Source organism: Leuresthes tenuis, unplaced genomic scaffold (assembly GCF_036924035.1).
Source record: "Leuresthes tenuis unplaced genomic scaffold, fLeuTen1.0.hap1 SCAF_16, whole genome shotgun sequence".
Classification (NCBI taxonomy): Eukaryota; Metazoa; Chordata; class Actinopteri; order Atheriniformes; family Atherinopsidae; genus Leuresthes; species Leuresthes tenuis.
In genome coordinates this window covers 24,449,449-24,472,126 of record NW_027325370.1, presented here as the reverse complement: position 1 = coordinate 24,472,126, position 22,678 = coordinate 24,449,449, and the positions used below count along the sequence as shown (strand labels likewise).

Here is a 22,678-nt window from a genome sequence, read left to right as displayed (position 1 = left end):
AAATGGCAAAATTTATAAGAGGGGAAAAAAAACGTATTTTAAAAATGTCTTTATTAAGATCATAAGGGCAGACAGGAGATGGCAGTCAGCACATTTGTAATAATTTTATAATGCTGATGATGTGGGGCAAAGAGTGATATCTAAAATATCAAGCAATCGATTTTCCCATAAAAAAGGGCTGAACATAACCTACTCATACGTCTTCACATGCAGCCTGGTGTGCTCAGCAACCCCTTACATTTATTAACATTTGGAAGTGTTACCATCCAGGAACAACTACGAAGAGATGTGTGTTAAAAAGAGGTTTTTAAAATACTGCCAAACGTTACGAGAATACCTTTAAAACAATAACCTACCTAAAAATAAACATTGAAAAATGGCCACAACAGAAAACAAAAGAAAAAGAAATGCTGGTGTGCTTAAATAAGCCGACAGGTTTAAGAAGCACGTGAAGACAGCTTGCTGGTGATGCCACAGTGATCATTAACAACACAGACATCTTACCAGACGCATTCAGAACAAACACGTGCCAGTTTGCCATCTACAGAAACTGTAAAGTTCTGACAGTGGTTGGGTGTTCAGAAAAAAAAACATTTTTGTCATAAATAGCACACACAGCTTTCACAGGAATCTCAAGTGTTCTGAAAGACAGTTAGATTCCAGTTTCCCTTATAGTCCTGGGTGTTGGTTTTGATGCCTCTTGTGGGTCTTTTATGCAATTCTATGACCATGTTAGCTATGCTAGGTTTCCTGCAGACTGGCTTTGATCTGTAAGGCAACCTAACATAGAGACAAGAACTCAAGCTGAATTGCAAAGTAAAAGCTGAGTGCTGTCAGTATAACTTTTTTCCTCTCTCTCTTTTAGTTTTTGCTGTTTTTTTTCCCATTGAGACAGCATATGACTGGTTCAAAAGACAGAGCTTTGGCACACCAGACGCTCAGCTGACGAACAAGAACAGCAGCTACGGAGCCACTAAACATTTCTCGAGACAGAAGCGACAGAGGAAAATGAAACCATTTATGGGAGACAATCGCAGGGAAAGGAGACTGTTACTTCACTTTGGTAGCAGAGTCACTTCCTTAAAAGTCAAGACAGTAAGGTATAGTGAGGAGAGGGTCAGGTGCTTCAGTCAAAGGTTCCTCCTAGCTGCCACGAAGGGGTTTCTTGGGGCCTCTCCATAAATTCCAAAACCCGCAAGAAGTATGAAGCTCTAGAGGGGCTGACAACAGCGGGTCTAAATAAGAGAGAAAGGCTTGGGCTATTCTCCGGCCCGGTATTCACTTTAAGATGATGTGGTAGCCGTCGCTTGTGTCATCTACAGAGAAAGGGAAAATATATATGTGTCAAGAATAAAAAACATTAAAAAAAAAAAAACAAAGGCTGGTTTTAAAAAAATAAACATGAAATAATTATATAGAAACCAATAAATAATTTATTACTGCCACAGTCAGATACCTTTCATTGTGTCCAAAACAAAACATACTTCATCTTGGAAGTTCTGGATCATCTGTTAAGACAACAATAATTATTTAAGGCGGGAAGAAGCAACACTAGCATATGCCTAACATTGAATGTGGCTGTGATTTGAAAGATAAACATTTTGGAAATTCGCAGCAAAGGGGATTATCTTACCTCGTCACTAACCAGCACATGGATGCCAGTGGGACCCTGTTTGAAGATCTGATGGATCTGTCTGGGGGAGATGTTGAAGAGCTGAGCGAGCTTCTCGGTCAGCTCAACAGCAGTGAGCTCCTCCAGGTAAATGGCGTGATATACTGCAGGAAAAAGCAGGTGGAATCAAAGCGGCAGGGGTCACGGAAGATGCACAAGAGTTTGAGAAATTCCCTTTTTCGCTTTTTTGTCGAGAGCAAGAAAAAGATAAATAGATATCTATTTACTGCAGAAGGTTATCGTAACAGGAAGAGTTGAAAAAGGGAAAGTCCAGGTTTACAGGGTTTTCTGTGTGGGGAGGGCTATTTCAATGCGTGATAGAATGACTTAAAAGTCTCTTTAAGCGTCTCCGCTGGTTCCTTAACTCTGAAAAGAGGATTCCAGGAATTAGTCCTCAGCAGTGTCCAAAATTAACTTTTTGACTCGCAAGCAAATTCTACAAAAACTACCAGTTAATTAATTCATTTAAAAACGATATATCACCAAGATAATACATTGTGTAACTATTTCATATTTACATTCATCTACTTGAGATAATAACTGTATAATAATTACTTTATAAATGAGCCAATCAGAGGCTGAGTGGGGAAGATTAGAGTAGAATATCAGACTGAAGCAGCCTCCCTGTAAATGACATTTAATCACAACAAACTCTCAAATCCATTTTTATTATGGTGCAAAAACATCTACCGCCAATGTGGCACGTAGGTTTCTGAGATGTTCCTCAGCAAGTTTAAAATCTATCAGCATTTGGTGCTTGATTGGGTTTACATGGAATCCTGGCTTTCGGAAAGGTTTTGAACCATCCTCTTAGCACAAGAGCTCAAAAAGCTAGATCTCATTTAAATGTCAGAAATAAACTGATTTAGGTTCAGACATGACAGTGCAACACATTTTCTTCCCCTCCGATTAAACCAAGAGCAGTGTTGCTGCCATAACTTTAAAAAAATAAAATATTTATGCACTTTTCAATAAAAGCATGTACAGACCATAGAAAGTGCTGGCAGCGGCATCTCCATTTTCATGTTTTGGTTGCTGCTCCCGAGCATGCTGAGACTCCTGGCAAACGTAGATGGTCAACCTTGGACGAACCACCCTGCGTCCACACAGTGAAAGGACAAACATTTGTTTTAAAAAAAAAAAGCTGATTCCCAAAACTGTACTCATTCCCTTTTGGACATTATGAAGCAAATGACATGTTCAGAAATCTGACTGAATTGACAGTGACCCACCGTCCCTTTAGTGCATTGAAAAGTCTTATACCATCAGCTGGCCCACAGATCTGAATAACATCCTCCCTGGTCAGCTTCAGCAGGTCTGCCCCTGGTTCAAAAACACAAAGCTGACACGTTTAGCCAAATGAAAGCTTTGATCCACGTAAAATTAAGTGTATTACTTTATTATTTCCCAGACCACAGTTCAGTGTCCAGTCAGAGACACTCAGTCAGTACAGTTACATGCGGGCAATCGGATCGGATTAATGGCTAAATTACAATAAGATTGAGTTATTCAGCTCATGTAACAAGCTTAATCCGACAAGAAATTGAATCGGATTGGGTTACTTGCGATCGAATTAAGACCCCGGGATCAAGCGTTCTGCGCATGCTCGAGATTTTTTCCCGCGATCGTCACCCTGAAGTCGAGGGAGACGATATTACTGTCGCCGCCGCCGTCAGAAACAAACAAACAACGCGATGGAGAATGCACCGTTGTGCATCGCGTTTGAGCCACGAACATGCTCATCACAAATGTAGAGGGACGTGGCTTCATCTTGCTCTTCGTTCGCCATCTTTCTCGAATGCCTGAGTTTTGTTGTTGCTGGTGGTGAAGATGTCAACCAGAAGTGGCTCCATTAGCGATAGCTGAAATGGGTACAGCGCCACCTATTGTACTGCGGTATGGCATGCTTTGTGCCAGTGATTCCATTCATTCACCGGCATATATATCAAAGGATAATTACCCGTGCTCAGATAAGGAGCATAACCCAACTATAGCTATAATCGTATAATCGAGTTAATCTCATATAAACCCACTGACTGAACTGTGGTCTGGGAGTAAGAACAGCTTAACAGAGTGGTTGCTGATATTAGTCCCCATTATCCTGTCTGTTGTCATCTAATACCTAATGTTTTCTCTAACCCCCCCCAAATCCCAAAGCAGACACCGAAACAGTTGCCTCAACAAAGGCTTTTCAAACAAGCTGTCATACAATTGTCACAAGTTGATGCTACGTTAAACTAAATAGGTGCTGCAGGGAAAACAGTTTTTTTTTACCTGAGAAACTGGTGAAGAGACGACAGAAGGGCGAGAAGCGGTTTCTGTGAAGCCACTGCTGTGCGTCCTGTGGTGTTGCTGTGGCTAACAAATTCTGAGAAAGAAAAGGTGAGACAAAAACAGCTCAACGCAACACGATTTGACACAGCCATCCGGAAAAAGTTAGCTTTACAAATGGTTTTATGTGAAACGACCGGCACTGGTCGGCCAAAACCCATCATATCTGTCCACAGTTTGAGAAGAACAGTGAATACACAAGAAATAATATGCGCAAAAAAGAATTGAATAAAAAGATCGTCGGTGTCTACTTAATAATAATAAAAATAACAATCAAATCTACGAATCATTCGTCAACTGGTGCACATGAAGTATATATAAAAACAAAACATATCAGAGAATACAACATGAAATCCCAAACCATTCAGTTGGTTTTTCTTTTAATGTCAGAGTGCTACAATTATTATAATCGACAGAGGTTTAACACCCAGATGTCAGCTTTGCTGTTGTGTTTTTAATATGCAGCGAATCTGTGAGGCAGGCAGTAAAATAAATCCACAAAATGAACACAAACTTACATCTGCGACCTGAACAACAGGCTCAGGCTGGTGGTTTGGTGATCCATTTCTAGAAGGATGAAAAACGACTTGTGTCAGGACTCAGGCGAAAGACACCTACGCAGCACGTGCTGCAGAATTCAAGCAGGCCTGATTGGATTTGATTCTATATCAAATCCAAGCAGCATTATTCATGGGACAACAGGAGAAAATGAGAAACAGTCATACCCCTCAGCGACTGGAAAGCTATTATGTGTGCTATTGAAGCCGGGAGATGGAGAGTTGTTGACATATGTGACCTCAGGCCAAGGAGAGCACTGCAACAGACCAACACTTCTGTTACTGTGGCACCCAAATTACATCATTAATACCTTTCTTTTCACAAGTTTTAAGACTTTGTTTTTCCTGTATTACTGTGTAGACTACCTAACATCTTTTGGCTTGTTGGACAAAAAACAAGCAACTTGAGGACATCAACTGGACTGATGTGAAATTCTGATTACAATCAAATATGATACTTTTGGACAAGAAACAAGAAAAGGTTCATCAATACAGATAAGGAACATGTGTGGTAGCTTTAAGTGGGACTTAAACAAATCATGCAGATCACACAGTTGCTTCTGTCAATGACCCGTTTGGAAGTAAAAGCTTAATAATTCACACTCCGGTAAATCGCTTTCATTTTCTTCCCACAGATTCGCACCATTAACACTTTTGTAGCGTGCTTACCTCTGTCAGGATTGTAGTTTCGTAGGAGGGCTGGTACTTTTCCTTTTCCTGCGGCGCCCTCTTCTCCATCTTCTCCCGGTCCGTCTTCTGTTTCCTGTCTGCACCTTTGGGCTGGAACAGGTCACGTGGAGGAAATGATGGTGGCGGTCATGAACACCATCAGCAACAATAAAATTAATGTTTGCGTTACAGAGCATTAATGGATTTTTTTTCCACTTCTGCCCTCTTTCCATCACTCCTATTACCTTGAAGACTTTGACCTGGCAGGAGGCAGAGTGGAGATGCTCTGTGTACTCTCCATTCTCATTCTCTTTAAACGTGTCTATCTGGATGCGGAAAGGGACGCCTTTCTCTCCCCCGTGCTTGCGCATGGTGAACTCTGTGCTTATGCAATGAACCTAACAATGACAGAGAGCATGAAACTTAAATCTACATGAGAACGATGACAAATTAGGTCGGTGAAACCACTTAATCAACAGGTCTTCGCAAAACTGCTGCACTGCAACTGCAGATAGACATTACTTATCATTACGAGAGTATGTGAGTACATGAAATATTAACAGGCTTAATGCTATAGAGACGGAGCACAACGTGTCCCACTATGAAAACCACATCCTCTGGATGTGAAAAGAGATGGTCCTACAAAATGACACAAAGGGTTAAAACACAACATTTCTGCAACTTGCTCAAAACATGAGAAGATGAGGTGCAGTTTAATAATCAAAATGATGATGGGCTAAGATAGCTGTTCAAAGCTTGTTAGTTAAATGTTAGCAAACATAACATCATTGTATGGCTTTCTAATTTATTCAGCGAGAGAACTTATAGTTTTTCTCTGTATTCTATTGTTGACAATTTCTTTATAATCTAAGTTGCACCAAAAAGCAGTTTTTTTGGGGTTTTTTTGTTGTTTTTTTTTAAACTTGCTGAATAGACATTAACGTCTACAGTTTTCCTCCAGCTCATGTCTCACAGCTTCTTGCCCGTATCCACATTTATCTCCTTAAAGGGTCAGTTTTCAGTTCAGCTCATCTTGCTTTTTTAGGAGCAGAGTGATTATTTCTGTTCCCCTGCAGTGTGGCCAGGATCTTAATTGTACCCTGTCTCCATAATGCCAGATAAGTTCTCTCACTTTAATAAACAGAAATAAATCAACACTACAGAGAAGGAGACATAACAACATGTGCTTGGAACACAGAAGTGTTGACAGTCATGCTACCTGGATAAAAACAGAGGTTCTCTTTGAGGGGTCCCAAAGGAACTCCACAGTGTTAAGCTGAGTGGGGTTAGCCCTGGGGTCGATTATGCCCACTGACATGGGGATATCTGCAATGGATCAATGCAAAACAAGCTTTCATCAAAAGGAAGTTTAAATGCACACCACCTTCCCCATGAAACACCCACTGTCATTTCTTTACATTCAGGTTAACAACAGCAAATATCATGAATCGATCTTTATCCCTAAAATTACTCGACGGTTAATATGCACAAGGGGCTACTCAGCAACATGATTTCCATACCCAAGTCAAACACAGCCCAAAGAAGAACAACCATGTTGGTTCAGTGCTCACCCAAGTCGAGGATGCGATCCCCGGGCCTGTTCCAGCGCCAGCCCTCCAGCTGCTGGTGCTCTGTGTACTGCAGTCTCCGGTCGTGAAACACCACCCGAATAATACTCTGCAATTAGGAGAAACTCCGTTTCACAAGTTTTTTTTCTTTAAGTGACATGTAAATGCTTTTTATACTTATTTACTCTTGCTTAGGGCTTGCTTAACTAAATTCCTACCTTCACCATTTTACCAGTGATTTCAGGAAGTTCCCCAATTTTCCGATTGTCAAGCATTCTGATTTCATAGGACTGCCCTGCAGTAAGAAAATTTAAATCTTTTAACTATGTATTGAAAAATATACAAACGATCACAATTCTTACAAGGCTGCCGAAACAGAAAACATTTTAAGCTCCGTTATATCCTCTGTAGTCATAGTAATCACATTTACATCTGTCCATGATGCGATTCACAAGACATCTACAATGACATCCATCAATAGCATGATAGCAAAATAACAAATGATTGAACGATCGAGAGCAATCATTTCACAAAATGTTAGGACAGTGACACTGTTTTCATCATTTAACTCTTCACATGACTAAAATGGATTAGAAAATTTAAATTAACAAAAATAAACTGGTGGAAATCCTTTCCAATCAACGACTGTCAACACTCAGGCAAAGACCCCCGTTTCCTCCTCTGTGATGCTTTACTTGGCCTTCAGTTCACATGTTGCTCGTTAGTCCTTCTGCATTCGTTTTTTTTTCTTCTTTTGCTTCGATTTCACTGTACGTTTTGGGTCACACTCCATCGGTACAGCAAAGCTTCATCCAGCCAGCTTTCAGAATTCATCAGGCAGCTTCTGTTACATCGTCATCAAACAGCAGGGACACAGAGTCGGTGGAAACACTGCCTCCACATGTTTTTACAGATGATGTAACTTTGGATCCTGGGTCAGTCTAAGCTTTCTCCCAAGCTTTTACTTTCTGATAGTCTGGTACAGGCAGATCTTAGTTTCACCAGACCCTCAAAAAAATGCTGTTTTGGAACTCCTCCGGTTGTTTGAGATTTGATTTGATTTGATTTTACTTAAATCAAAGTTTAATGAGGAAGGGTTTGACATAATAAAAATACTGAGGAGCTTCTAACTCACAGGTGTGTTCTTTTTTTCCTTTCCAAATAAATTGAATTGGCCACACCTTATGTTCCTGTGATCTATGTGATGGGTTTGTTTTATTTCTGTAATACAGATGTTCTACTTAAATTGAACTAATATGTCAAGAGCTCCTCTGGCTGTGTGGTGTGAATTCACATCACAGCAAATCGAAGTCCCGAAGTCTCAGGCCTTATCTAGCTTAATTATTAGAGAAATAACAAAGAAACAACACGGCCTGCGCATGAAACAGTGTTTGAGTCACATGTTCAGCTACTTCCAAATTAAATGCAAATTAAAGCTGAGGATCTTCCCTTTAATCCCATTTTTACTATTTACGATCAAATTTACAGGGCTGGATAACATGGAGCCTTACTTAGAAGTCATAGCAGCTCATTTCTCACCTTCAGGTTATGGCTTTGGAATCTCACATGGGCAAACACGTGAATGAGCAGTTGTATACCAACAACATTTCATCTGAGGTTGAATTTGGTTTCAGGGAAATGCCGAAGGAGTCGTAGATGATTTTACCAATTCCCCAAAACAACATGCAGTACTGTGCAGTTCTTTTTATGGACTTACTGAAAGCTTTTGATACTGCTGAACAAGCGAGACTGCAGAAAAGACTAATCAGAGCAGAGCTCAGAAGAACAGAAGTACATCTCAGCGTGAGCGGGCAGAAGTTATCACTTCTGGCCTCCAAGATAATGCCCCAGGGGTTGGTTCTTTTCCCGTTCCATTCATCAATAGTCTCGATTAAACGGTTTCAAATGTAATTTTCTTTCTCCAACTCCTCAGCACCTAAACCCCAATATTATGTTAGTCAGCAGCTACAAGCTTTCAGTACCATTCAACATAACTTGAATGACCACAGAAAGCATATATGCATGGATATCCTCTACAATAGAGGCCTGAGGTTCGCCATTCATTCTAAATCTCTTACTCGCCACAGCCTGCTGTATGCTCGTGCTGGGTGGTCTACAGCCAGAGATTTCATGACGAGCACATTGTTATTTACAAGGCCATTTGTTGGTCTGCTCCCTTGATATCGACGGGCCTTCAAAAGAGCACGGGAAGTTATTGTTTTCACTCCCGTATCTTATCTGCCCCCAGACCTCATACTGACCCAGTGAAAAAAAAAAGCTGTTTACATAAGCTGTACTCTTTGCTTGAAACCAGGAAAACCAGGTGTCGATCTCACTTAATGCATTTACAGCTCTACTTTGTTAACTCGCAGGCAAATAAGTTCAGTTGAACATATTTTGACTGTCCTCACATCACCACTTTTTCCACCACTGACCATGACGACATCTTTTGATTTTCTGATTTCAGTTCATTTACACAAAGTTGAAAAGTGCACGGTGCCGTCAGTCCTGACACTGACCTTGGTTGAGGTAGGTGAGTGTTTCGTCATGCAGTTTAATGGCTGGCGAGGTAGCTGCACACAGAACATACTGAAAGGGAAGGATCTTGTTTTCGTTGTCGGGAGGCAGGTTGGATTCCTCCTGTTTGAAGATGGGGAGGGCAAGTACATCGCTGGAGAACACAGCCATAAGAAAAACATTGTCAGTAAGTTGCCAACAACTGTTCGTCACTCTCTGAAACATACTCACTCTTTCCCTCTCCAACCCCTGGCAAAAATCATGGGGAAAAAAAACACACTTAGGGGATGTTTCTTTGGCTTCTTTATTTAGTAAAAATATAAATAAGCAAAACACAGATGATACATGTTACAGATATGACACAGAAGATTATTTTCTATTCTATTCTATAGCTGAACATTCCAGCTTGGTAAAACATACCTCAAAAACTTTTAAATAAAATTCTAAGTTTTTGATTGATTGATTTTTTCTTCAGATCAACTAGAGGGAAAAAAAATTCAAAATATGGAATCACCATGTTCTTAAACAAGTCTGAATACGCAAATGAGTCTGCAGGTAAAAACAAAGTGCGCTTGAAGAGTTTAACAAGCTGTAGAACCCGGCTGATTGGCAGTAAACATGATTTTTGTTGTTCCAATTCAGCCGGGTCTAAAAATTTGGAGCAAAAAATGGGAAGGTTGTTAAAGGGAAACATCCAGGTCAACAAAGGAGAAAAATGCAACTCAAAGCAAAATGCCTTGAAAACTGAAAATGTACAACAAAAGAAACAAAAAGAAAATGGCCAGGATTATTTCAAATAGAAATTAAGGCTGCTCTATATTAGATTTTTTTCTTATCTTTTTTTATTCTTTTAAACAAAATTCCTAAAAAACAAAACCTTAATGTACATCCTCCAAATGTGATGCTTTCATAATTTTTGCCAAGGTTTAGAATAAAACAAACAGATAATCCTAATATGCAACTGTTTCGACTTCATACTATCAACATTATGATAAAAACATATTCAAAATCAAATAGTCCAACAGTGTTAACCATCGCCCGATAAAACTTAAGGCTGAATCCTGAGTTCTGATGTTCTCAAGCTGTGCGGCTCATTAAGTATAATGAGAGCAGCACTACTAAATACCGAGGTATCCAGTCAATGTGTCGTTGCTCCTTTCAACACAGACATTTCTGCAACAACCAGGCACTTCTCAGAGCCTCCAATTTGTCAAAGGGAAACACAAAAGGAGGGGGATCCTCCTCCAACACAGCAAAGTGCTTTAGTCACGCAAAGCTGAGATGCACCACAAAGCGTTTCCAACATAAAAATAAATAAATAAATGGAAGAAATAAAAAATAGTTCCTTTAAACCCTCAAATAAGCATGACCAAATGAAAAAATGTGGAACTGTTCACGGAAATTTACATGAATGGAATAAAGATTAGATGCACGTTGTGGGAATAAACCAAAAAGCCTCGGTCTGAATTGTTTCTTGGACTGATCTCCATCTTTTTTTTTTATCTGTATCTGCAAATGCTGATTTATTTGCACATCTGCCGTCTCACAGGCAGGACAACACATACCCTCATGCAAATTCAAAATGTGAAGAGATTGTACTGCTGAAATAAAGCCCAGCTATCGAAAAATGTGAAACACCGAACAAAAACAAACTGGCCAATAATCCTTCAAATTTAGCTAAGAATATTTAAATGCCCAACAAGTAACTGTCTGACAAATGTCTGAAAGTACTAGCAGACAAAAAAAACTACAAAGCGAAGTCATCAGGCATCAAGCAAATGAACCAACTTAATTTAAGTGAAAGTGGCAACTGAAACGGGTATCACTTATAAGTATCAGTACTATCAAAGTTTACATCAACAGTGATCTCCCTCACACAACACATATTAATATTAGTCAATCTAAAACGCTGTACTGTAGCATTCAATCCAACGGTACACTGAAGACAGAGGGCCTACCCGCCCAAAACTCATGCTATACCTCATACTGTACGCCCCGGCACCAAGCTCCTGTCCTATGCCGGAGAGACTGGCATCAAAGTCCTGGACCAGTCCGGACTCAATCACCTCATCCGTGAGGGGCAATTTCAGAGCCCACGCCATGGTGACGATGTGTAGATTTTATGAAGGGCAGTTCCGGTTAAAACTCAAGGCGAGTTTTAACTGTTTCTCACAATCTTGAAAATGTAGAGGACAAAAGTGGAAAAAAAAGAGTTCATCAGCAAGTGTGGCTACAACGCAAAAACCGTCAACATAAAGCCTAATTTGGTGGTATAGAAAAACACACTGGCAGAAACGAGTTAATATAGTCAAATAACAAGGCTGTGAAGTTGTCAGTAACAAGTTACCAATCTGATCAATGCAAAGTGCTTAACTGTAACGGTAGTCACGTTTTTGGCACAGTGCATTAATGGGCTGGTGAAATACAACGAATTTGAGGTTGAAAATATCTAAACATTTTAGATTTTTTAGTTTTTTTTTACTAGATCAATAACGTACAAAATTTGTTGATATAAATCTTACCTTAAGATGTTAACTGTGGGTATTCGCTAACACCGCAACAGTTTCATGCCATCATGTCTTCGCCCCAGTACTAAAATAAACATGTCGAGCTAACAGATTAGCTACGTAGCCTGTCTGCCTCTTCACGTAACTAGCAGAATGCTAACCGTTTCTTTAAATTTAGTCTTAGGTGTTTACCTCTCCAGTTTTCTGGTCTTAACCATACTTGTATGTAAAATTGCGTAAAATTATGCCATACTTCTAATTATTTGAAAATAGCGTATTGCTTTTGTTTGTTTATCTCGCCTCGTCAAGAAAAGGAGCCGCCGTAATTTCCGGTTTGATCTCTTCTTCGCGATTGCACGAGTACAAAAGAACGTTAGTGCTCATTATCGCCACCCATTGCTGAATTATTGCTGTGGGCCACGCACTATAAGGAAATTATTATTATTATTATTATCAACGATAATTAATAATCGTAACAATGTAATAATAACATTACAACAATATTTTAAATCTTGAAATTTACAAAGATTTATAAAACAGACATTTGATAATGTACAGTTCAAGCTTCTTGTTTCACATGTGGAAAGTTTGATAACTGATAAATCATTGGGTTCATGTTAAGATATTTTGTTATTCGGCTTAAATCGGCTTCAACAACCAGAAATAATACATTTTAAACATGTTTTATGAGATATTACATTGCAGAAGTCTGGCCATGAATGACAGAAAATAACTCCTTTGTAGGAGCCTTCAGGTTGGAAGGTGGAAATACTCTAAGACTGCAAGTTTAGTTTAGGTTTAGTCTATGGACATGGAGAGTGAAAATCATCTTATTCTGAGAAAATTGCCTTTAAAGACATCCGTTTTAGACTTTGTGAAATACTTTTGGCTATTACTATTATGGGTAAATGTTTAAAATAAAGCATGAATATCACCATAAAATTTATTCAATCTAAAATGACATTTTAGACTTAAAAAATTTATAAAAAAAGGAAATAGCTTTTATGTCTACATATACAAATGTAGTATTATCTATTTAAGTATGCAGTCATTGTAGCTTCTAGCCAAAAATGATAATTTAGTAAGAAAAATAAAATAAAATTTAAAGAAATTTTGGCTACAATCTTTGCGTAAACTGAAAACAAACAATATCAACACACAACAAAGAACGATTAATAAAGACAGGTTTTATTTATCTGACAGAAAATGACAAAAAGCATCCAAACTTTATTTTTCTTTTGTTTAACTAAGACCTGAACTTTTATGTATTTGGCAGAGTGAAATTAGTCATAGCTTTTATTTTTCTAATTAAGTTAATCTTTTTCTGTATTAACAAACTCAGTTTATGAAACAATATTATATGTTGTCTTCTATTGGGGATCATGAAGGTAAACACATGTTCAAGCAAGATTTTTGTACTATTTTTTATGGTAGGTATACTGTAACCCCAAAGGCAAATATGAAGTGTAGCATAAAATGTATCATTTAACATATGATTACACAAAGTCAAGAGATTTTTGCAATGAATGCATATTAGCTATTTATATTCTGTAGTAAATTACATTTCTTCTGCATAAAAAGTTAGCTAATCTCAATGAAATTGCAATTTTGCCAGTACTGCTACATTTAGCAAAGCTTCTCACATCTGATTATTTTTCTATAAACAAACATTTAAATCTCTGTCACTAAACAGAAGTGAAACCTGGGCTGTACCTAAATCATCCAGAACCCTTTCACTTTCCCTGCTGTCACTAAAGTGCAAACAAATATTGAAATATTGGCAAAGATTAAGAAAACTGACCAAGTATTTTTCCAACAGAAAATAATATCATATTGCATATGCAAACTGTCTGCAAACTCCTTCACACTGACAATGATAAGACAGTAATCCACAAAACTCTCTCCTTTTGCCAAACAGTTATTGTTTTGGGTTCATTTTAAGCTTCATGAGAAAATCTCAAGAAACAGTATGAGACTATATTAGTTTGACCTCATGACAGACCAATTAAGTTCTTATTCTAAAAAAAAAAATCAATATGGAAAAATGCAGCAGAAACATTGTCAGGCTAGCAAATGAAATTTCAAAGCAGTGAACAAAGAGAAAAAAAATACTCTCGGAGTATAAAAAGCACATCGAACGAAAAGTGTAAACACGAGACAGACTGGTGAATTCACACATACTACCCACGCAGGTGTTATGTATATTTGCACATCACTCACAAATAACCCAAACTCCACGGAAATCTAAAATGACTTTACAAGTGTGGCACCACTGACAATAGCCTGAGCTACAGTTTTATTTTAACAAGAACCTATTTCTGACGGAGCATCAGATATGACTCTAACGATGTAATAATCAAATTCATTCATACAGCTGTAAAAAAAAAAAAAAAAAAAGTACGAATCCAACGCAGATTTTAATCTCATCTTAGTGATTATCCATTAAGAAATACCAAAATGGTGATTGTCCCAAAACAGTGGGGGCAGAGTCAGGGATCTGCAGTGGGTAAAATAACTAAGTGAGGTCCTAAGCCAAGTAGTTCAGATTAAACTTATTGCCTTACTAAGAATTTACAGTCATATGTTTACAGAGCTGCTCATTCAATACAAATACAATGTAGATATGAGATAAATGAGCAGTTAGAACCGTCACAATACTCATTAGGCCCAAAGCATATTTTTCAAATATCAGCATAATGTCAGCCATTGACACAGACTGATATTCATATGACTAAAATCAATGTGAGTCAATGTGCAGCCACTTAAAATAAGTCAGAGGGGTTAGCTTATAAAACCAATTGTATAAAAGTTCATCAAATGTCTTAAATATGACGTTATCATTACTATATGAAAAAAAGGACCATGCAGTTTAACTTAATATGCACCACAAAGAAAGTGTTCACATATACAGCCTTCGAACACAAGTATAACTCGTTTTTTTGTACTCTTTAGTAACACGTGTAATTACCTTCACTTTCTCAAAAAGTTCATTTTCTTTCAACCTTAATGAGGATGGATTCAGAACACAGTCTGCATCTGTGCTGCTGCATTCCACGCTCAAATTCCCAAAAGGACAAAAGATGAGCGGAGAACTCTCCCAGAATGAGGTCGCTACTAAACCTGGAAGACATTGATCTTGCTTGTGTTCTTCAGTGTCTGCCTCCGGTTGCAGAACCATACTCTCACAACCTCTCTGTCGTAGTTTAGTTCCCTTGCAATCTCTGTAATCTCCTGGCCTGTGGGCAAAGCGTTCTTCTCAAAGTAAGAGTTAAGGACTTCTATTGCCTGCGGTGTGAAACTAGTGCGGCGCTTCCGTTTTTTGGAAGGTTCACCACCGACAAACTCCATCAGATTCTGCTGGCCTTTCTGGTTCCAATGCTCGGCTTCAGCCAGCCACTTCTCCAACACTGGCTTCAGCTTCTGAGCACTCTTAGGGGTGATGTCCAGCTTTTCAAACCTGTGGTAGAAAAGAAGGTTAACTTTTTCCATCAAGAAACATTGTATGTACTGTAGCTAAGTACATACAATGTTTCAAACAACTAAGACAAATAAAGCCAATTTCTAAAAAGTTGGGAAAGTGTGTAAACACAACAGACCATAGAAAAACTGTCAAGTGTTAAATGTGAAACGTTTTACTGTTTCATGAAAGATATGAGCTCATCTTTAATTGGATGGCAGCAACACATCTGAAAAAGGTTGGGACAGGTTTATCACTGTGTAGCATCGCCTCTTTTAACAATGGTCTGGAAACATCTGGAAACTGTGGAGACCAGTTGCTGGAGGAGAGGACCTGTATATACCTTTCAGCATTGATGGTGCCTCCTCAGATGTGCAAGCTGCCAGCTCCATAGGCACAAATGTACCCCCATACCATCAGAGACGAAGGCTTTTAAACGGAGTGCCGATAACAAGTCGGGTGGTTTCTCTCAACTCTAGTCGGGAGAATCTGGTGTCCATGATTTCTGGAGTTCGCGTGTTGCAGCTTTTTAGCACGACAAAAGCTTTAACTGGCTTTTACAGACACAGTTATGGAAAAATGTCTCACTTTCAACATGTTTTCTATGTTCTACTGCGCATGAAAGAATAGTTTGTGATTTTTGTAAATCAGTACATTCAGATTTTTATTTACATTTTACACGGCATCCCACCTTTTTTGGCATTTGGGTTTTAACAATTTCACTACAATGATTTCACAAAGACCATACCTAGTTACTTGTTTAATTGGTTTCAAATGATCTTTTTTTCTTTTCTTTTTTTTTTTACCAACGTAGTGTATCTCTTGATATTGAAAAGTCTGTTGCTTTCCATACAGACATATTGAGATGCCACTTCAGAATAATTTTGGTTTTTCTAATACAAGATTAGAATCTATAGCTACGTAGGCAGCTCAGTCAGGCTATGTTCACAATGACAACGATTGGCATTAAAGCCACTGTATGTCTTTGAGCATGACTGAAAGACCTGCAGTTCCTCTGGACACTGTAAACATGCAGAAAAAAAGAAAAGCCCTTGTTTGGTCTTATACAGGCTGTCTCACAGGAGAAGATTCCTTTGCTTCTCAGTGGAGCATGACCATCAGTAATGTTCCACCTGTGCTTTTTTCTATCATGAGTCAAAATGTCCTCTGCGAAAAAGCTCTGCCAGATGCATTGTGCACACATGGTTAATGATGGATTACTGATGTTTTATGAAGTGAAATAGTATTTTTAATGGTCCATTACAAAAAAGAAATCTTCCGTGTGGAAGGCAACAGGAACAGGGGAGTGATTTACCTGCAAATGGCAGACTGGCTGTAGGCCGGGCCTTCAGTCGCAGTAAGGGCCTGCCCTACTTGTGTCTGAGTAAGTCCCAAGGACAGCCGTCGGATTTTGAAATTCTTGGCAAACTCTCGAATTTCCTCCAGATTAATGCCTTCCTCACTGCTCGCTGTCTGCTGGGGTTCTGCAATTGTGAGAAATCTAGTTAAAAATATCAACCAACTTTAAATATATCTATGCTTAGGGAGGAGGAGCTTGAGAACGTACTGCTGACAAGCTGGCCCACTTTTGCTATGTCTCCACATGTGATGGATGCTGTGGAGGAGAGAGCGCTCGCACTCTTCAGTGCAGATGGCTGAGGTGCAATGACAACTGGTGACTGAGTGACAGTTGTAACTGAAACCTGAGAAAGTAAAAACAGTGTCAGGAACTTTCTTAGATGTAACATAATATGGTCCAAATCGTAAAAAATTACATAAAAAAAAAAGAATCAAGAATAGCCATCTGGATATATTGCTTTTTGTTTAATTCAGCTTTGGAGTGTAACTACAGTAATGAAGTAGTTGAAGATCACAACAAAATCCAAACTCATTTTTGTTCTCTCACCTGTGCGTTTGGTTTGTTGAGTGTTGCAGGAGTCGTAGTTTTGGGCAGAACTGCAGCAGAAGTTACGACTGCAGCCGGTCCGTTGCCCACAGTGGCAATAATTTGGCCCTGGGTGTTGAGAAGCAGCTGCGGAGTGACAGTCTGGACCTGGAGACCCTGGAAGGGCAGGGTGGAAGCGGCAGCCCCTCCGGCCAGAGAGGCTGGGTTCACTAACAGTGGGAGGGTTCCTATGACCTGTAAATATTGTTAAAAAAAACAAATACATGCAAACAATTTAATATAACACCCTGAAATATAATTTGTTCCCCTACGTTTATGGTGGCCTTTTGGCTCACTGCACCCGTCGGCCCAACTGGCATTAGGCAGAATTGACAAACTGCCAGTCTGAGCCTGACCCTATGCCATAACTACACAGATTTTTAATTGCCGTTCTCACTACTTTATTAGCACAGGTGAATATTGTCATTCTAGCTGGTAAGGATAGAGTTCTGACCAGGAGAAATGCTTCTACGAGTATCTGAATTACAATTGTGGTGAGTCAATGAACCCTTTTAATGTTAAAGTGTTGCCATGTCTTCCTGTTATTCACGGTATGCCTGTAAGATTGCAACTGCATCGATCTTAGTCATAACTCAAACTTTAGATATCTAAAATTGCTTTTAGTTTTTAAGAAAATGAAAAGAAGACATTAGTACTGACATTTTTACAAGTCAAAAATGTGTTTCACATGCAGTCACACTATGAACAACTGTATTCATTTTTCATTTTAGATCCCCAAAATGGAAACTGAAGCCCATTATACGTGACTAGCAAAAGGGATGTAACATATCCCAGGAAGGACAACTTTTGGTGCATCTCAACTGACAGGACGGAATAGAAAGAAGGTCACTGTGGATAGGTGAAAGGTTCATTTTGACTTGCAAATACTGAATTATGGATATCAGCAATGCAGACTTATTACTGATCAATATGGGTCTACATCAGTGTTGTACAAAAACAAGAACCCATTAAGTCTTTTGAGCACTTTCTTCTGTATGTTGGCTAATACATCGTCAATGATGATATTTTCAGGATATTTTATTGTATTTAAGATATTTTTCATTTAGCATCAGGTAGAGAAGAGGCATAGACATAGGAAAGGGAGCGCAAGATATTATATTACATCATAATTATATTATTATATGATATCATATTATCTGGACTTCATAGCCCTACCTGTCCCTGGGCATTTGTGATGATCTGGCTGGTGATGCCAGCCATGCCCGACATGGCGCTGCTGATGATGGGAGTGGACGTAAGGGAACTGAGGAACTGGGGATGCGCTCCCAAAGAAGCCGCACTGATCTGAGCAGAGAACAGCAACATGTTAACAAAGCACAGGAAAGCTGTAAATTATGAAGAGCTGTGTGAACAGCAGAAGATCCTCTGAGCCTTACAATGGCAGGGTTGATGGACAGTCCTGCTGTCTGAAGTGCTGCCACAGATATGTTGGACTGAGAGATAGTGGTGCTGGCAGAGGTCGCCTGAGCACCACTGACCTGTGCATGGGTAACCTGTGATGGCTGAGATGTTGCCTGCTGCACAGCAGTCTGCAGCGGCTGTATGGAGGATGCTTGAGGCTGGAACACTGTGTGTGCATTTGTCTGCAGCTGGGGCTGGACCGAGTTCAAGACTGTTGCAGCTGAACAGAATCAGAACAACAGAATACAACATGATGATCATTTGGAATGATGTTACTGACTATTATGCTTAAGTTTTGCTTGTACTATGATAAATGTCACTTATGTATCTCTACAGATGGTTTACAGAATCTATAGATGTCCATGTGTTGCCGACTTTAAGCAGTCATTACATGAAGGGATATGCAACAAAGTACTAAACATTACTGCTTTAATGCACCTACTATTACTCCGTACCAAACATAATGGTGCCCTAAAAGGAGGGGAACTATGTATAAAAGTGTTGTAATTTCTACATGATGGAACTGAAATGTATGAAATTACTTAAAATTAAAGACTGCAATGTGCACTTTAATCATGTCGAAATTGTTTGATTAGGAATTTTACACTGAGGAGCAGAGGGGTAACTCAAAGAAAAATGAGACTTTGTCCCAAACATTATGGCGGTCACTGTACATGTATACTGTGTTTTACCTTGAAGGCCAGTAAAAGGCAGTTTGAGGAGGTTTCCAGCTGGGTTAGCAGCTGCCAGACCAGGGAGGGTAGCTACACTGGTGGTAGGGAGAGTGAGAACAGCTAAGCTGCCCTGGCCGCCAATGGAGCCGGCCATATTGAGAGGGATAAGCAAAGGCTGGCCCAGTGACCCCGTCTGAGCCATCATACCAGTCATCAGAGTGGCCAGACTTTCCTGCGTCAGCACCTAGTGTAGTACAGTGAATTGTGATTTTAGTCCTTAAACGTGTATAAGTGAGTAAGTAAAGTGTACTGAGTGCGTAATTTCCCAGCCAGTACCTGTGGACAGCCTTGTACAGTGAAGGGCATAGCGGCCTGTGGCTGGGTCAGGGACACGCTGATGGGAACAGCAGAATTCAACGTTTGGACAGCAGGAGCCGGAGCTTCTACAGACACCACCTGCTGTTCACCCATCACTGCGGAAGCACAGTGAAAGCACGCCGTTGATCCTTACTGACATTTGAGGGAGTTTTTTTTTTATTCCAAAGTTGCCATTAATATTTCACTACAACTCTATGCAATCCATCATCTTCTAGTGTGGCTATGATTTACCTGCTTCCCCGGCGTTCTGAGGCACTGTGGGGTTGTTCTGGGCGCTGCTGGCTTCAGGTTGCTTTGTTACCTGTACTGCCCCCTCCTCAGCTTTGCTCTCACTTTTCCCATCAGGTCCTGACGATGGCAAAGATGCATCTACCTCTACTTCTAGTACCCGAATTGTCTCATGGCCAGACATGACAATAACCTGCAGGAGCGAATTCTGAGGTGACTCAAATGCTAAAGGACCTGCCAAATACTGGATAAAATTCTTATGAAACAATGTACGAAGATTCTCATTTGACTGATGACCAGGGGGTTAGAAAATAACATAATTGTGATATTTCCCCCGTCTAACAGCATGTCATAAACCCAATACTGACTTAGCTGATGATTCATGGTATGAAGTAATGAAAGACCTGGCAGAAAGGCAGCAAGTCAACCTGGGCTGGAGGACAGGGTGCCGAGACACAATGCAGGAAGAGAGAGGATGATGCATACCTGGTTGTCTCTGGCAGGGAATTTAAATGGCTGAAAAAAGACTTCTGCAGTCAGACAGTGAATGGCTAAGGAGAACAGAGAAGCCAAGCACATGTTAGGACATGATGACTAAAAACAAAACAAACAAACAAACAAAAACAGAGAAACACTTGACAAAGCACATGAGTCCACAAAACAATGATAAGGGCACATCGGCCAACAAGCAGCTCAAGCAATGCTGTCTTCAAGCTCAGCTCTGTGCATCCACAAAGAGCATTGCTTTGGTTTGCGGACTATGTCTACAGAGAAAGTTACTAGAGAGAAAAAACACAATTAATTACCAAGCATGGCAGTTTAAAGGCCTATAACCCTCACAGGCATAGAGCAGCAGGTATTATTCAGCAATAAAACACAAAAGTGGGTCCTGATCTCAATGGAATGCATTGTGGCAGTTTATTGTTGCACTATGATGTGGTAGGTTGGGACATGAGGGGTGAGAGGAGCAAAACGGGAGCAAAGAACTTGAACTTGAAGCCATGCAAGTTATCACCTGCTCGTTGACAGTAAGCGAGGCATCTTTGGCAGGAAGATCCTGGGAGTTCATGGCTTGCTGCACCACCACAGTTGCTGTCTTCCTGGCATTCTGGGTAAACAAACACTGTTTATGCAAACTCTTTTCCCATTTCTTCTCATTGGCTTAGCAGCCATTTCTGGCATAAAATATAATGACGGACAGAGATAAAGTTTTTTTTGTCACAGTGATTCCTCTTATCCCATAGTATTTGCACTTTTCAGACAAATGCAGGTTAAAGAGACGTACATGCAGAAGACATTTCCTTTTATTCGTGGCTATTTTTGTCATTGCTGGACCAGACTATTTGAAGGGGCCTATAAACAGGCCATAGTGTGTTGCACTTAAGCTGCAAAAAACATCATCAAACAGCTGCCCATGGGCAGAAAGTGGTTGCAAATACAGCACGGATTCCAAAAGGACTCAAAATGGTGCGTTTCCTGCAGCAAAGCCCCGTGAGAAATGAGGATCTGTCAAAACTTCAGCGGGTGTTGATGGGCACCCCACCCCCATACTGGCCAATAAAAGTCGCCCACTTTTGAGGACAAACCGCAAGCACGGCCAACAGAGATCATCTCAACCCTAGCCCCGAGACCGAATATTATGTATTTCCCACTCTTTATCATAAATATATAAATTATGCTAATTACGAGCATTGCATATTAACCAAAACTCATTTCCTCTCGCCATTTCGCTGCTACGCGCCAGGAGGGAGAGAGAATACAGTCCAGTTATCATATGCAACTTACCACGTAAATGCAGCTTATTTTCCGTAATCCCCCACGCTTAAAAGGGTCCTTGTCACAGTTTGTTTCAGTCACACATAATTAGAAATTCATCTCAGCTCCCAGACAGGCGCTGTGACGGCACACAAAAGAGAGGTATTTGCATTGATAAGGAGGGCTGCAACGTTTGGAGCTCCTCTCTCTTAATATTTAATGACGATGCCCTTTCAGCAACAGTTCAGATCATCAGAAATCCTTGAGGTGTCTCACAGAGTCCCTTTTGAGCGGTAAAGTCGGACAAAATTGCCTCAAAATTGTCCTTTTGCACTACGTCATGAACATAATTTATGCAAGAAAAAAATCTTGCATTGAAAAATGTCTGCCTCGACTTGTGCGGTGCCATGGTTCTCTTAAAGGGGACGCAGCTCACATAAAAGCTGAGCAGTGTGTGCGAGACTCACACAGATCAAACATTTGCACAGAGCTCTTCGCTGTGTGTTTCCAGACGTTTCCGTGTGTAACCGACAGTGTATTTAATCTGAGAAAGGACTCAATGGATTCCAAAATGAATAAATACCACAAGTGCTCTGATTGTGCTAGCGGGAAAGTTTGCTCGTATGTTGGATAAAAACGTACCCTGTAGAATATCTTTAGTCACGGACTTCGAGTTGGACTTGCCTCAGGCTATGAAAGACTGACAGTTATCGATATTGTACCCAGACACCACTCTTTAATTCACAAACTAGTTATTTTCTTGTTTTTTTTGTTTGTTTGTTTGTTTTTTGTGTCAAAGAAAAAACGTGAAGTTGTACCACTTTGACAAACCCTCAAGAAAAAACTGACAGGGATGTGATGCTTTCATCTATGTGGTCACTAAGAACAGATTTTATGTCAGCAGCTTGATGCTATGGTGAAGTGAATGTTGTTGATAATTAATTTACTAGCATTAATTTAAGGGCAGTTTGATCAGATTTAATACTCTTATCTAGCTG

At 39.8% G+C, this 22,678-nt stretch overlaps 2 protein-coding genes across 7 annotated transcripts in view; both read right to left on the bottom strand.

The window, feature by feature from the left end:
- The window catches only part of tfcp2 (transcription factor CP2), a 41,581-nt gene extending 29,420 nt beyond the window's left edge, over positions 1 to 12,161 (bottom strand). The window contains exons 1-16 of one of the 4 annotated variants that reach the window (XR_011907838.1): positions 11,837 to 12,161; positions 11,295 to 11,490; positions 9,317 to 9,468; positions 7,016 to 7,092; positions 6,801 to 6,906; positions 6,449 to 6,555; positions 5,475 to 5,627; positions 5,230 to 5,340; positions 4,729 to 4,817; positions 4,522 to 4,570; positions 3,947 to 4,040; positions 2,905 to 2,995; positions 2,662 to 2,768; positions 1,634 to 1,776; positions 1,457 to 1,508; positions 388 to 1,316 (exon numbers count right to left, since the gene is read on the bottom strand). Coding sequence is in view for 3 of the 4 variants with exons in the window: in XM_072366290.1 (XP_072222391.1) it covers positions 1,279 to 1,316; positions 1,457 to 1,508; positions 1,634 to 1,776; positions 2,662 to 2,768; positions 2,905 to 2,995; positions 3,947 to 4,040; positions 4,522 to 4,570; positions 4,729 to 4,817; positions 5,230 to 5,340; positions 5,475 to 5,627; positions 6,449 to 6,555; positions 6,801 to 6,906; positions 7,016 to 7,092; positions 9,317 to 9,468; positions 11,295 to 11,416 (1,491 nt within the window). In the remaining variant the exon portion in view is untranslated. Of the gene's footprint in view, positions 1 to 34; positions 1,317 to 1,456; positions 1,509 to 1,633; positions 1,777 to 2,661; positions 2,769 to 2,904; positions 2,996 to 3,946; positions 4,041 to 4,521; positions 4,571 to 4,728; positions 4,818 to 5,229; positions 5,341 to 5,474; positions 5,628 to 6,448; positions 6,556 to 6,800; positions 6,907 to 7,015; positions 7,093 to 9,316; positions 9,469 to 11,294; positions 11,491 to 11,836 lie in introns of those variants that run through there. The other 3 variants (XM_072366290.1, XM_072366291.1, XM_072366292.1) reach the window with 3 other exon arrangements.
- An 832-nt stretch (positions 12,162 to 12,993) lies between these two features.
- Positions 12,994 to 22,076, bottom strand: pou6f1 (POU class 6 homeobox 1). 3 transcript variants are annotated; one of them, XM_072367011.1, is made up of 12 exons: positions 21,711 to 22,076; positions 20,941 to 21,033; positions 20,412 to 20,441; positions 19,929 to 20,118; positions 19,656 to 19,792; positions 19,338 to 19,563; positions 18,621 to 18,865; positions 18,400 to 18,528; positions 17,185 to 17,418; positions 16,846 to 16,981; positions 16,594 to 16,762; positions 12,994 to 15,278 (listed from the first exon to the last, which is right to left on the bottom strand). In XM_072367011.1, the coding sequence occupies exons 2-12, from the start codon at positions 20,992 to 20,994 to the stop codon at positions 14,936 to 14,938; spliced, it is 1,893 nt and encodes a 630-aa protein (XP_072223112.1). In that variant the 5' UTR covers positions 20,995 to 21,033; positions 21,711 to 22,076; the 3' UTR covers positions 12,994 to 14,935. The 3 variants fall into 3 exon arrangements, with proteins under 3 accessions (XP_072223112.1, XP_072223113.1, XP_072223111.1); XM_072367012.1 differs by lacking the exon at positions 20,412 to 20,441; XM_072367010.1 differs by lacking the exons at positions 20,941 to 21,033; positions 21,711 to 22,076 and having other exon boundaries at positions 20,412 to 20,819.
- Between the last annotated feature and the right edge of the window lie 602 nt (positions 22,077 to 22,678).